The 16,292-nt window shown below is 39.7% G+C and overlaps 1 protein-coding gene across 5 annotated transcripts in view; it reads right to left on the bottom strand.

The window, feature by feature from the left end:
• The window catches only part of CAMKK1 (calcium/calmodulin dependent protein kinase kinase 1), a 178,156-nt gene that overhangs the window by 15,749 nt on the left and 146,115 nt on the right, over positions 1 to 16,292 (bottom strand). For all 5 annotated transcript variants that reach the window (XM_075264891.1, XM_075264894.1, XM_075264895.1 and 2 more), the window contains exons 10-13: positions 5,917 to 6,116; positions 2,400 to 2,453; positions 2,168 to 2,241; positions 618 to 705 (exon numbers count right to left, since the gene is read on the bottom strand). In XM_075264891.1, the coding sequence (XP_075120992.1) occupies positions 618 to 705; positions 2,168 to 2,241; positions 2,400 to 2,453; positions 5,917 to 6,116 (416 nt within the window). The remainder of the gene's footprint in view (positions 1 to 617; positions 706 to 2,167; positions 2,242 to 2,399; positions 2,454 to 5,916; positions 6,117 to 16,292) is intronic.

Raw genomic sequence — 16,292 nt, 5'->3', positions numbered from 1 at the left:
GGATGTAGAATATAAAAAACATCTTCATACAACTGGCTAGGACAATAAATTCTACTACACTGAAAGCTAATCGTTTGATGTGTCTGTTGCTATGGAGTTTATGGCAAAAAGTTAACACCGGAGAGTTTCTAAGTGCCTTAAAAAGTAGGGCAACCATTAATTCTATGATTTCTTTTCAAGATTTGAAACCAATGTCTGTAAAAAAATGTTCTGAACTTTAAACATTATTACTAAGTAACTATATGCACATATTTGTAATATGCTATAATATACGCATTGTACTTGCACAAGTCTGTGTTCTTGATTGGTAGAATCCCTTTAACGCCTTAGAGGTCACTATGACAGCTTATATAAGCAGCTCTATTCAAACTGGCACCAGGGTAAGTCCATTTTTTATTATCTGCTTGCTCCAAAAAGCTCAATTGCGTATTGTGCATAGGCATAAAAGTGGTGCTATCTCGCCAACAGAGATACCGATTCACAAGGGTAAAACCGCATTTGATTCAGATTACCCTAATCTATCTATGAGGCTGGAATCTGATAACAGGTTACCTTTAATCAAATAATGGTGTACATATATATATCTAGAGGTGAAAACATTCTACAAAGCGATCTACCTTTATTTCTGGAACTGTTATTCTATCCTCTGGCTTCTTATTTAGCATTCTGATAATCAAGTCTTTAAGTTCATCACTAACAACCGGCCTGAAACAGAAGGAACAATAAATAATCTAGTACTCAACAAAATTTGGATTCAATTCGGGCTAATATATTATGATAAAATTGTGTAAGTGAAATTATTAAAGGGAGTTTGTCAGCAGGAAAATCAGTATAACTAAAGACAGTACCTTGTAGGGATGCTTCTGTAGTGTCCAAAAATGCCTTTCTTAGGCTAAGTTCACATCTTAGCTGATTCATTTACTGTTCTGTTCTGTCAGAAGACAAGAACAATAGACAGGTGGACCGCTACAATAAGACATACACACTGGGCCCAAAAGGAACCCCTATTGACTTCAAACAGAAATTGGTGGACAAAAAAGTTGTGTGTGTAGGACTTTTTTGTCCGGTGATTTCGGGTGAACACTGTGAAGATGTGAACATAGCCCAATTCTGCATTGTAGTTCCATTTTAATGAAAATCGGTGTTTTATTCAAATGCAACTTAGTTTACTAAATGGAGTTTATGGAGTTTACTAAAAGCTGGGCCTTTATTCTTCGCTCTAGAAAACCGCAGACTAACTGTGACAAAGTAGAAATGTCACTAAGGCTTAGTTCACATGGAGATAATGCGGACGCATTCTGACACGTATACACGTGTCAGAATGTGAGCGCTTAAAACAGATCCCATTCATTTCAATGTGTCGGCTTACGGGAGCTACACATTGAAATCAATGGGAGGCTTTTAGCCTTCACACGGAGTAACGCTCCGCACATTTTGCCACAAATTACCTGTGTAAAAATACACGTGTAAAATATGGTAAGCCATTGAGTTCAATTGCTTTTTTTTTTCCGTATAACGCATGTAATTTTGCGGGCGCAAAATTACCCCTAAAGCCCTTTTTCAGCTAATTCCGCTGATTTTCATGAAAATGGAGCTACAATGCAGAAAGATAAGACTCTTTGGAAAGTTTAGAAGCAGTCCTACAAGGTACTTTTACAAGTTTGATATTGATTTTCCTGCTGACATACTTCCTTTAAGTTAAGCCATCTATATAATCTCATTAATTCAGTGTCCATCATAAATAAGAATGATAAAACTGTGGCAGTGCTTCACATCTAGAATAATGGTGTGAATTCAAATACTAAATGGGATGTCCCAATAGATAAATTAATACAGAAATCCTTGTGGTTCTAAGGAGAAATTTATTTCCCTATTTAATATAGACCAATAAATTATATTACTTGACAGCATCCCGCAGCAAAAAAGCAGCCGCAGCACTTTTTTCAGAAAGTTTGCAGGTTTCCCATAAACTGTGTAAAGTACAGATGAATAGTCAGCACAGCACTTCTCATTTGTGTATACACCGATAAACGCGACTATGGTTAGTAGCTACACTTGAAGTGGAAAGAATTTGGGGTTGAGTATGACAGTGTATATTTATAGTCTTTAAGATTCACACCAACACTTGTATATAAGAAGTCTCCTGAAAGACTGAACTTTTACATACTGTTCTGGGAACTCCACTGGTTTATGTTTTATTATGTTGTGTAAAACCAAGATGTATTCATCCATAAACGGACACTGAAAAACAAATGACAAAAATGGTTATAGATGGAGATCGGTAGATAGATAACAGATGATTATAGAGATAGAATCAAAGTTTTAGCTAGAGAACATGCTACACACAGCCATGTAACAGTACACTGAGTCTATCAGTTAGGTCTATGATGGTTGCTTACCTTTCCAAATACCAAACAGTAAAGTGTGACTCCCATAGCCCAGACATCTAGTGCCTAGTAACAGAGAAAGACAAGAAATTTAGATTCTGACACCTTAAGACCATGTACCAATGCATATATGACATGTATGTTGAAATATAATATTTCCTTTAGAATGTATATGGGAGCTAAAAGTCATCAGCGCTTCTCCAGTTACCCATGTGTCTCTGTGTCCAACTATCCAGAGAGCTCAAACTACAAACTAAACAGCCCATACTACTGTGATCATACGCAGTATAAGTCAATGAGGGACACAGAAGTGTATGTTGACTTTAGGGACAGAAAGAATTTTTTTTTTTATTATTGCTCCTTACATTCCAACAAGAGTCCTACATTTTTATTATATCATTTTCAGTAAATATAAGCTTTGTAAGCATTCACTTGTCTAAATTTTTTAAGGGTAAAGCATAAATTAAATTTATGCAGCCAAGTTTTGGCTCCGATCGCCTGACCTGGGATTAGAATCAGTCAACAAACTTGTAGTTTGTCCATAACAGAACCTGCAGGAAGGAAGTATAGAAACCCTTCCTTGAGAACCACCATAAAAGAAGTCTACCACCTTCCTCAAGCATATTCAGCTCCCACCACTGTGTTACAGAGCACATTACAGTGATAGACAATGTGTGTCTATTTTGTAAATTTGGAAAAACGCCCCCAGTGCACCAACTTCCTCAACTGCATAAGCTTCAAATTTGTTTTTCCCTGAATCTAAAACCGCGACATACATAACTAAGGCCTGGTGTTTATCACGGTCGTGCTCAGTAATGCAGTGGTGGTGGTAGTGTAATATGCTTGTGTGAGGTGGAAGTTTCTCTTTAAGGATACTCCAAAAGAGGTTATTGCAAGACAGCCCTGGGACCTTATTAGATCCAGGCTTACAGGATCTACCACCATCTGCATTGTTGGGCCTTTTATTTTTTGCATGTGGTCAGCAGTGATACCAATGATTTAGAGGTTGAACAGTCAGAATCAGAGCTTCCTATAATGGGTTATTTCCATCTTAGCGCATTGCTATCAATACAAGAATGTGACCGCTGCCAAGTTCTAAATACCAAGGCAAGACTTGGGCCAGCAGTGCTTGTCTGCATTGCTTCTGTAACTCCCATAGAGATGGATAAGAACTATGTAAACGCTGTAGCACAATTGAGCAACGCTATATCCATTGCGAGACATTTACAGAAACAATAAACATGGAACAAACAATTGTACTGAGCGACCAAATTCTGTCCAACAGTCCTTTTGGAGGTATTGACAGTAATGAACTGGAGCACTGATGAGCAGCAGGAAACCCAACACCCACACCAGGTGGTATAACAGGGATAAACGACCAGAATTCGGGAATAACACTGCGCTGACTCTAAACGTGTTTAATTCAAACAACGCACTTTATTGGATTTCAAACACACTGTGTATTTGAAATCCAATAAAGTGCGTTGTTTGAATTAAACACGTTTGGAGTCAGCGCAGTGTTATTCCCAAATTCTGGTCGTTTATCCCTGATTTACAGAAACAATGTAGCTAACTACGTATCGATGTTGTGATAGCTACCATTTACTTCTTTGAGAGTTATGCAAACAGCATAGAGTAGTGCTTCTTGACCGTTCCACAAGTCTAGTATTGGGGCTTGGAACATGCAGGAAGTTATTACTGTCTCAGCAGCAATTTGTTGAGATGGAAATAACCCTTTGAGCCAGTGGCGTAACTAGGAATGGCGGGGCCCCTTTTCAGACCCCAGAGTATAATAATCGGAGACCCGGGGGAATAAAAACATAAAAAACTACTGTTTCTTACCTGTCCCCCGGCTCCTACACTGTTGGCCTCCGCTGCCGTCCTTCTTCAATGACGTCGGACGTCACATGACCCGGGACGCAGGCCGGGTTCATGTGACGTCAGACAACTAGGAAGGAGGGCTGGCCAGGATCGTGGAGAGGTAAGTAACAGGTGTTTAGGTTTCTTACCTCTCCCGGTCCGCCAATCATTATACTCGGGGGTCCGAAAAGACCCCTGAGTATGATGATAGCAGTGTTAGCGGCTGTCGCCGGGGCTCTAATGTCCCGGGCCCTGTGGCAGCTGCCTCTGCTGCTATGGCGGTAGTTACACCACTGCTTTAAGCGTTGAAAAGGCTTGTTTCACAAAGACTGGCGACTAGCTGTCATTGACAAAGAAAGCCATGTTTGGTCATACATTTTGAACAAATGTAGCATAACATGCTGGCTGGCGGAATTTTTTTAATATGGATTCTGGTGCGTTTTTCTCCAAAATCCACATAAAAATGCCCATATAAGTTCCACTGACTTGGGAAGCGATGGCCACAGAAAGCTCTCCGAATCAGTGGCAGGTGGCTACAGACAGTTAAGCCCCACTGCATGCGGATCCACGGCATACAGAACTGCGTAAGTAATCGTGGCAGTAACCTAAACCACAGACTCCATATACCCTTGGGTTAAGGAACTGTATTAGATAAAATAAGAAGCTAGTGAGGACCTTGCACAGTCCTGCCTGGAAGTAATTCCGGCAGATCATGACAAATCATTTTTTACAAGATTCTACAGTTTTCCAAGAAACTACACTTTCTCCTCAGTGTATAGTCTAATAACTCAAAAACAGAAAAGACACATACAAGATTTCAGCACAATAGGGTCTTTATAAAAATAAAACTTAACTTTTAATCATTGAAAAACATGTTCAATATAAACGAAAAAAATCACCAGATACAAAAATGGAAAAATAGCATGCAAAAAAGCCAACCGGTTTCAGGGCATCTGCCCCTTACTCACCATGAGTAAGGGGAAGATACCCTGAAACCGGTAGGCTTTTTTGTCCCGATGCTTCACACAAATCCACGTACAGAACTAGAGCTGTAAGTCTTCTTGCATGCTATTTTTCCATTTTTGTATCTGGTGATTTTTTTCGTTTTTATTGAACATGTTTTTCAACGATTAAAAGTTAAGTTTTATTTTTATAAAGACCCTATTGTGTATAGTCTGTGTCCTCTGTGAATTGTTCACAGTATACAGGCTTCAGTTGCTACTAGACAAGTGGCATTGCTGAAGAGTATGCTGCAATTTTTTATGCTGCAATTTTAAGAGGCTTTACCAAAGTATTGAATAACAATTTGTACATCTGAAAAATTTAACAAACAGTGACTAAAAAATGCACTTTAGCAAAAAAGATCAACAGCTTACGTTAGTGCTTTTTTAGCAAGTTCTGAAAGCAAGGTCTTGAGGTCCGGAAAAACAAAAAAAATCACCTTTTGATAATATCAAGGCATACACACAAACAGTCAAAGTGAAACAATACAACTATGCACTGGTGAAGAGAATGACAATTGGTGCCTCTTCATTATATACTACACAGCAGTAAATCTTTGATAGTCTATCACTTATGAGAATATAACACCTATTTACAGTCCTTCCATTTTAAACTGAAATACTTCTGGTTAGAATTTTCTCTCATTGTAAATTCTATCACAACGCACCTTTCCACTGAACCCCTGTCCAGAATCCGAGAGAGTCTCAGGTGCCATGAAAGCTGGAGTCCCGGCAGTACTGGACAAGAGAGCGTCATTTCCTTCAAACTGATTGCTTACTCCAAAGTCAGCTATTTTAATATGGCCATCATCTCCTAGGAGTAAATTGGATGGTTTTATGTCTCGGTGAATAATCTTCTGGTAGTGCACTAAGAAAAAAAAAATTGGAAAATGTGTTTTAAATAAACGTAGAACAATATAGTTCACTAGCACTTTCAGTATATTATCATATGTTATTGGAAGCAATACAGTATATCCATGATATTCCTCAGGACCCAAAACCCAATCATCTGGCTGTGAGGCTCACCATATACTTTGTAAGCAGGAGTAGAAATTAGGTAGACCCACTTATGCGTGTCATGTAAACACTGGATCCCTGTATTTTTCATTAAAAAGGGTGGTCCATTCTCAAGGATCCTATGTATACTGGTAGCTTATGTAAATTGAAGACTTTTCCTAAATATATTGCTTTAGAAATGCTGCTTTGTTTGCCTGCTATGTGAACTTATTCCTCCCATTGTTTACATTGCTTTGCTATAACCACGGACCTGTGAGTTACTACCTTACTCAGGACAATAAGCTCAGCTAATTGGAGTTTGCTGATAAAGCCTGGTCTGTTATCTCTCCATGTAAACACACAGATAACACTGAGTCCCTTCTATACAAGCATCTGCATATTATCTGATCTGCATAAGTAGTATGATACTTCTTAGTGTCCTGTTCAGCAAGATGGAAGGGGGGGGGGGAATTGGTAGAAATACAGGAAGTGAGATAAGAAAGCAGGCAAACTGCTGAACCAAGGAGATCGGAAAACCACTTAAAATGTTATGCAATCATTTATTGGGGTAAAAGGAATTTTTTGGAAAAAAAAATCAAATCTCTTGAAAAAAAAAAAAATTACATTTTTTTTCTTGCAAACAGAAATATGAATAAAATGCGATTCTAGATAGCTATAGCTGAGGAATACCATTGCAGGAGAATAGGCTGAATTTGACTGACCTGTTTTTTTTTTTTTTCTCCCCTTTACTAACTGTTAGTATGCATAACACGACTTTTGACACAATCTAACCATTGCAAGTCAGGAGTGACATAACACATATATTCCTAAACTATAGAGATGGGATTATTAATGATATATTGAGCTCTCAGTTAATGCACTCTTGTGTCAGAGGATCTGAGTGTACTCTGAATTCTGTTCACAAATCCCATTATCTTGCATGTTACAAATATTTTTAACATAGACATCAAAGGGGAGCTTCCAATTTCATGTACTAAACCTACTGTTCGATGGGTTTTCCTAAAGAGGCATTAAAATAATAATACCCTGAAAGTGATGCATTGTAAATAAGTGTTTCATTGCAAGCTGATAGTCTGCTCATATAAGTAAGTGGCAGTTCTGTCATTTCCAGGTGCACGTCTATCTGCTCTGTGGAAGAAGCCATTATTGTTAAACAGCTGTCACACACTCCATGTCACAGACATCACTGCACCATGATAATATTAGATCATAAAATGCAGTATGGGTGAAATAAGAAAACTGCCGCAGAAATGATGCACACACATAATAATTACACGAAATTAGCTTTTTAAGGATCACATCTGTCAAAACGCAAGACTTGCCAGCAGTGCTACAATAATGACTGAGGAAAAACAACATTGCTTGACATTCCGCCAAAAATAGCGAAACTGAACTGCGCACATCACTTCATCAGGCTTAGATTATAGCAGCAAAACCGTGTCCCAGAGAGCAACTGCAGCCTCACACACTGTGCTTATAGGACAGCAAACAGCAATAGACCTCCTTCCTTCTAGATAGTGGGAAGAAAATGATACGCTATATATTGTATACAGGCACCAGGTATGACACTCCATGGCTTGAGAAAGAAGTTTTGGCTAGCACAGCCTTCAATATCAAATCATCACTAAACTTAGTACCACACGTGAAATATTTCGGTAATCAGTTTAAGTTGGGGCCCCACGCAGCGTAAACACCGCAACAAAAACCGCAGTGTATTGGTCGTTATAGATTGTTCTGATTTCCCTCTATTCTTTAGGCCTGTTCTTTGTTCTTTCTTCCCGCTTGTTGCAAACTCTCCCTACATCCTCATGGCTGCAACTTGAGGAATGCTCCTTCACACTTCTCTGCTATATATGGATACTTATATGTAGATCTGGATTTGAAGGTCACTAGTGTGCATTTCAATATGTATGTATTCCTGTACATGCTTTGTTCATCTCGAGTATTCTATATTCTATATGTATGCGGATTGTGTTGCCATGAATGTATCCAGTGTTTCTGGTTTTGACTTTCTGTATTGTATATATGCAAAAATTTTATTAAAAATATTGACATAAAAAAATGTAAAAAAAATTCTAGCGGATCCACACATTGCAGAAAAATATGCGCACTGGAAATGCTGCTAGTTCCAAAAGCATCATGTTTTTGGAAATTGCAACCTGTCAATTATTCCTATGGAGACACTAGCGTTTCATAGTGATCACATAGTGATGTGATATATGTGTACACTGTGCAAAATATGACACTGTTTGGCCTTGCAAACATTATTTTTATGTGGCACTTTTTAGCTGTGGCCTGCTACATATTTTGGGTCAGAATCAAAAGGAGAGAACTGGCAGACTCCTTTAAGATCCCTGAAGATGTGAAAATGACCCCTGCAAAGTATATAGAGTTTCTTTCATGATACAAAAAGAAGAACCGTGTTTTCCATAGAAAATTCAAAGAATATAAACAGTGTTGCTATAATAATTTGCATCATAATTTTGAACACCGTGTACGGACAACCACCTGATATTTCTTCTTAAGAATTCTACCTTTTTGCATAAGTATTTTGCAGCATTTCACATGTGACCATAGTTGATTAACGCAAAAGCGTTCTACATAATAGGAACACATAAAATGGAATGAAGCTGTCAATCAAGCTGACTGCAGATCTGGATGATTCATGTAGACGGTGTAATAGTTTAATCACACAGGGCCGTACATTAACCCCTAATGATTGCAGCAATTACAGCTCTGAATCAATTTCTATGGCAACTGAATATTCCATGATGTAAAAAGCACTAGATAGTAAATTTTTTCTAGTCAATTATTTCAGCTGTTCAATACTTAGACAAACCTCTCACAATAACACAATATAGAAGACGGTACTTTCCAAATGTAAACCAGACAATTCTCTGCTTCAAGTTGAGAGGCTGTTTTTCTTCTTTTAGATGTAAGAAATCATTTCAGCCATGTTAAAAATTTCACATTAACTCATAATAACCTGAATCAGAAGGGACTGAGGTACTGACTATTGAGTCTCAGACTAATACAGAATTCAAGAGGACCTTTCATGTCCTCAGGCACATGTGTTTTTATATACCGTTATGTGCCCCGAGGCTGGAGACATCAGTGCTATTAGTTTCGGCACTGATCTCTGCCCACGGTCAGAAGGGCATTCCTGACAGTCTACCTGTGCTGTGAGGAACGCCCCCCTGACTGTACTCGTCCATAGCCCTGTACTGTCAGAGGGGGCATTCCTTACCACCTAGTGATGACACTGAGCTGTGAGGAACGCCCCCCCTGTACTAGTCTATGGATGAGTACTGTCAGAAGTACTGTAACAGATTAGCATCATCACTGAGCTGTAAGGAAAGCCCCCCCCCCCCCCCGATACTACAGGGCTATGAACGAGTACTGTCAGGGGGGCAGTCCTCAAAGCCCAGCTAGACTATCAGGAATGCCCTTCTGATAGTGGGCAGACATCGGTAACAGCATCGGTATCTCTTGCCTTAGGGCACAGAACAGGAAAGCAGACAGTAAGGGAGCGTTCACACTACCGTCAGTGTCCGACATGTAGTGTCCACTCCTAGTCTCCACTCAAAATCTGTCACGGACACTAGGAGCGGACACTAGCTGTGTCCGTGACACCTGTCATTTATTTCAATGGGCATCGGGTACGTTCTTTTGCACTCCGTGCTCGTCCTTTCCTGTCCGCAAGTGAAGCTGTCCGACTTCTCAAGCGGACAGAGGATTGACATAATACCCCCTTGTATTGAAATATAAAATAGTCTGTTACTGCTGTTTCTTCTGTTCTTGTGGATTTCAAGCCACATCATGCTTGCAGTTTACAATGAACCAAGACTACAAACGAAGACATTTGTATTCTGGCACAGAACGTGTAATACAGTGGCATCATTGCTCCAGTCTGGGACACACATGTCTCTGGGCTCTTCATAGGCTTCCTGCTCTGATCATGTATTCAACTGCATCAGTCAATTCTATTTGATCAATATCGCATGTAATTAATAAACAATAATTAATAGGTTCTAAAGTAATACGAACAAAACAATAAGGTTTTACTGAAGGAGTAGGCAACCTTTTTCGTATGGCGTGCCAATTTTCATTAAATTAAGCAAAAAAAAATAAAAAATAAAAAGATGAGGTAGTATGTGTGCCCTCCAATAATTAAGGTTGACAAGCCCTATATAAAAGTCAAAAAATCCCATTGTAGTCCCCTATACACAGTATGATGCTCCATTGTCAGATCCTATACACGGTGTGATGCTCCTACACACAGAATGATGCCCATTTATTGCCCTACTAGCCTCTGCCCGTGACTTCATCTGCGTGTTGACATTGATGATCCGCCTATATTCAGAAAATTGCTTCTGTAGATGGTTCGCCTGCTCCGGTGTTTCGGCAGCTCTCAAGCTGTCCTGCTGCTGAACTTGTTCCTCACGCCGTGCTTGTGATTGTTCCGGCATCTCAGCAGCTGGCTGGGACGCCATACAATGAGCGTGTTGTTGCCGTCGATTTTCCTGCTCCAGTGTTTTGGCAGCTCTCAAGCTGGCCTGACACCATATAATGAGTCTGTTGTTGGCGTTGATGATCCTCCTGAGCTCCGCTTGAGGAGAAGTCTGTGACTTCTGGCTACCTTCAAAGCTCTCTGTGTTTTAGAATTTTGGGACAAATTAGATTTTCTTTTTGCCCAGCATGTTTAAAATTGGCAGACTGTCAATTTTGATGAAATGTGTTTGTGAACAGATTAGATAATGTGCAATTGCATCTACACAATGGACTCAGTGTTATCTGTGTGTTTACATAGAAAGAATACAGACCTGGCTTTAGCAGCAACCTGCAATTAGCTGAAATAAGCTGCTGCTAAGAGCATTAGCATTAACATTAGTAGGATTATTGTCCCATATACATAGTAGTATAATTAAGGTTGTCAATCCCCTACATAAAAATCATGATACCCCCTATACACAGCACAATGCCCCAAATTGTGATTCCATCTCTCTGAACTGTGTTCTTTATAACGGATAACCTCCACACCCCTATTCTGTGAGCCCTAGACACTTGCAAACATCAATCCTGTCCATAAGTTTGTGGTGGGCCTGATCCAGGATAATCGAGGTGGGGTGATCATCATCATCAAGCTGTTATAGCTTGCATGCCGCTTTTGTCATGCATGGCTGGGGTTGCTGACCCCTGTTCTAAGGTACCTATATATTTACAGTATCTATCCATCTACTGTATCCAGCTAAGATTAGTTACAATATCAGTATTTCCATCAAAATGTTATTCTCAAAATAAAAATAAAGTGTTATATGGTTGTAATGATGCAGAATGCTAACAGCAACGAAGCAAAGGTTGAATACTTCACAAGACTCTTGGCATATACAATTGTATAACACACTGTTTTATTCCAGTAGCCTGTTTTCAGTATCATCAAGAATAAACTTGAACCCTGATGCACTAAAAATGTTTGCTTAGGGATCCATTGGAACAAATGAGAATGTAATGGTTTTTACTATTAATAATAAGATATGTGGGCTGGAATCTCCTACTTTCCAAACATTGGAGTGTTTTAAGATGAAGACAGCATTTAAAGTACAGTAGGTAAAGTCTTCATTTATATCTAGACACATCAGATACATACCCTTATTTACAGAGCTTTGCTGTTTATATTATATTATTGTACTATCTTATTACAATAAATATACTAAGGCTGCATAACTGGAATATAAGTATGAGCGGTCACACGTTTACATTTTAAGATCATTATCCTTTTTAGTTCGGGTAAAATGAGTCACAGAAAAATCAATGGTAGAAAACAAACACTTATACCAGTGTTTTAGAGCACATTACAGTGATAAACAATATAAATTAGGTAACTGCCTGTCTAAACACTTACAAACATATTTTTTTTTTATTCAATAATACAAATACAAATAAAAAATAGCTAGTTCCTTCTATGATTGTGCCCTATAGTGGCGTTACAGGCTACTCTCCAATTGTGGGGAAAAAGTGGATGGTTCTAACAAGGGATTAGGCTGCAAACTAATCCCTTTTCTTGTAGCTTGATTGAGCCAAACCATAACTTATTTCCCCTAGAAGGGATAAATGGCTTGAGGGAGACCCACTCCTTCTAGAAGTCTTGTTGGACCGGTCTCTACACTACTGCTCTAATGGCGGGTCTTGTTTGCTGTAATAAGGGAGCGACACTAGGCTTCCCAGCCTTCTGACAGTGGAGAGATATCGGTCTCAAAAGTAAAGGCACCAATATCTCCAGCATCAGGGTACATAGCACGAAAGCTGAAAGTGCATTGTCGGATTTCATTATGCACATCTCTGAGGGCGAGAAAGGTCTTCATTATGAATACATGTCGAGAGAACCAAAGAGGGCGTGAAATCCTAGTAGGTTCCCTTGTTACAATTAACTATGCTTTATTCTAAAATGCAGTGGTGTCTCAAAAGAAACAAAGTGAAATGGGAATGGAAAGAAGTGCCAAATGGTTGACTCCACCCCAGCTTACCCTTACCTGGCTTGCCTAAATTTACAGGTCTCCCCAATCTATGTATAGGGAGAGATCTTTTACTATTATATTATTATTTATTTATATAGCACCATTAATTTCATGGTGCTTTACATTTGAGGGTTTCAATATAGTACACAAAATGTACAAACAAATATAATACGAACAGTGACCGACTGGCACAGTGGGATAGACGGCCCTGCCAGCAAGGGCTTACAGTCTATGAAGGAAGGGGAATAGAGAAGGAAGCTGTGGGTAGAGACTGTTCAGATGGTGATGTGGTGACTGTAGTGTTATTGGAGGTTGTAGGCCTTCCTGAATAGGTGAGTCTTCAGGACCTTCTTGAAGCTTGTGATTGTGGGGTTCAATGTTATGCGTCTTGGTAAGGAGTTCCAGAGTATGGTGGATGCGGGAGAGAAAACTTGCAGGCGGTTGTGTGAAGAGTGGTGTAGGAGGTCTTTGGAGGATCAGAGGTTACGTGTGGGCAGGTAGCGGGAGATTAGGTCAGAGATATATGGAGGGAACAGGTTGTGGATGGCTTTGTATGTTAGCGTTAGTAACTTGAACTCAATTCGTTGCGCAATGGGTAGCCACTGAAGGGATTGGCAGAGGGGAGCAGCAGATGAAGAATGGGGGGGATAGGTGTAAGCGAGCAGCACAGTTTAAGGTGGACTGAGGGAGACGAGAGTATTCGCTGGGAGGCCATGTAGAAGGGTGTTACAGTAGCCTAAACGGGAGATAATGAGGGCATGGACTATCATCTTTGTGGTTTCATGGGTGAGGAAAGAGTGTATTCAATGGATTTACTTGAGTTGGAGGCGGCACGAGCTGTTCAGGGTTTGAACATGTGACTTAAAGGATAGGTCAGAGTCCAGTGTTATCCCAAGGCAACAGACCCATGGGACAGAGGCAAGTGTGGTTCCATTAACTTTGACAGATGGGTCAGGTAGAGGGGCTGTATGCGGTGGGGCAAAGATGATGAACTTTGTTTTCGCTATGCTGAGTTTGAGAAAGTGGCAGGAGAGAAAGGAGGCTACAGCCTCTAGACCAGACCTGGGTATTGTATGGCCCACGGGCCACATCCGGCCCTCTAACTGTCTCTGACCGGCTCACATAGGTTGTAGGATAAAGATCAATGCTGAATGGCAAGTCGGCTAAAGGACCTTTGATGCTGGAAATGGAGAGTGATGGAAGCTAAGGAGAAGAGAAGAGACAGTGTGTCTGAGCAAGAGGAGTGAACTGAGGGCAGATGTAGGGGTTAGTTAAACTGAAGGCAGATGGAGGATTATATTAATCTGGGGTCAACTGGAAGAGGATATTAAAACCGTGGGGGGTAGCTAGAAGGGGAACATGCCTGCCTGTAGTTACCCTCATGAGTAGGCATGAGTAGAGGGACTTAATATTGTGGGACCATTGGGAGGGGGGACATTGGATGAGACTGGGCGGAGTCTATATAGAAGTGGGTGGAGCTAAATTTGCCACAGCGAGCATAGCCCTCTAGAACCGTTTCAATTTTTCATGTGGCCCCATGGGAAAATTAATTGCCCACCCCTGCTCTAGACACTCTGGAACTCTGGCCAACAGAGAGGTAATGTCTGGTCCAGAGAAATATATTTGAGTGTCATCAGCATAGCAATGGTATTGAAAACTATGAGATTCTGTGAGTTGGCCCAGGCTGAGGGTGTAGATGGAGAACAGGAGGGCAAGCTGGCAAGAATTCTCTCAGTTTCCATCTTGCATTTTACTAACTAAAATTCTGCATCACTTGATTCTAAAATAGCTGACTTTTTTTTTTTTTTTTTTTTTTATTTTAAAGAAGGTGCTTGTTGGAACTTCAGACTGCCCATGGTTCAGGCAGTGTGAATCTCCTGACAGGTTTCTTTTAATTTTAAGTTTAATATGCATATTCTTCTATGCCAATATTTTTATAGCGTTGAATGCAGTAAATAGACTAAGACAAGCTACCCGCATGAGGGGACCTTTTATCTTTACATCTATTATTAAAAAAGTGACAAGTGGAATAAGAAAAATAACCTAAAGACAGTACGTACAGAATAAATCATGTATTATATAAACAAAATGTGTGCATAGAAAAGATGAAGGAGGATCTATGCTTTTCTGTACATCCACAAATAATTTATCAGCAGTACTATGGTATATTTAGTGATTTCTACCATAGAATGGTTTGTAATGTGTGTATTGAATATTAGGATGTATTGCATAGACCAGGTCAGGTGTTTCTGGGGTGTGCCAAATTAAATACATAATGACTGGTAAGACAGATCAATGTAAATGAGGGTAAATATAAGGATGCTATCTTTAAGCAAAGCAGTTCTAACAAAGTAAGAAAACAACAATGTATAAAGCTTGTATCGTTTTCATTAAGCTTTTTGAAAATTTTAGCACGTCTTGAGGCAGTTGAACTGTAAACAGCCTGCAGACACAAAGAGATGCCTGCACATCAAATTGTTTACAACAGCCAGTGCTGTAATATGCTCGATTGGAAGAGAAGCCCATTAGTGTTCAAGGGCAAACACAATCCATATGGCTCCAGTGTGGTCTCTGTTTAGTATTACCCTCACATCATTCAGTAAGCAGAAATGATTTAACACCATCAAGAAAGCTGTGTCAGCATCAGCAGCCATTTCCCAGACAGTGCTTCACTTCTAGGAGCTATTGGACAATAACAAATCATAAAACAGCGATTTATATGGAGTTAAACTATCATTGCGTCTATTAAAAAGTGTCTGCTGGATCTAAGGCACAAAAAATAGGTGCCTGTGCAGACATCAGAAGCTTCAGTGCCTGCTATGTAGTTAGATGGAAGAGGCAATCGGGGAAATAAATTGCTTCTAAATAGAAATCATAATCATAGTTTTTAGAAAGATATCCAGTCCTTCCGTATACGTAAAATACTGCATGGTCAATAAAACTACACACGGGTCGACATAAAGACTCCTTACCCTTTATATAACTGCATAGAAAACCACAGATAAATAGAATTTAGGGGAAAAGAGTGAATATTAAAGGTTCTGCCCAAATTTTAAGTGCACCTACCTACAGAGTACCAACCCCACCTTCCACATATCATCTGCTGCCACCTCTATGGGCTATTATTGACTATCATGAGAACTGCATACCAATCACTACCCTAGTAGAAGAACAAGCAGAATAGCTTTTTAAAAGATACAGTTATCAAACATCAATAGTGATTTATACTAAAGGAACAGAGCACCGTAATATGTTATCAAACAACTGGAAAAACCTGAAGCTGGGGAGACAGAGCTGAAATGCTGTGTCACGGACATTGCGGAAACCCTTGTAGAAATAATGCCGCTTTTTACCGTCCCTGCAAAGAGGATGAGATTTTAGTAAATCTCATCCATACACTGCTGAAAAAATCCACAGAAAACATTGAACTGCAGACATGCTTATATAGTAAACAGGCAGACATCTAGAATATTCTACCGACGTCTAGACATGGCTAGAATAATGTAGACGTT

Source organism: Leptodactylus fuscus, chromosome 2, assembly GCF_031893055.1.
Source record: "Leptodactylus fuscus isolate aLepFus1 chromosome 2, aLepFus1.hap2, whole genome shotgun sequence".
Taxonomy (NCBI): domain Eukaryota; kingdom Metazoa; phylum Chordata; class Amphibia; order Anura; family Leptodactylidae; genus Leptodactylus; species Leptodactylus fuscus.
The sequence above is the reverse complement of the archived record's forward strand: the minus strand, read 5'-3'. Positions and strand labels throughout refer to the sequence as shown.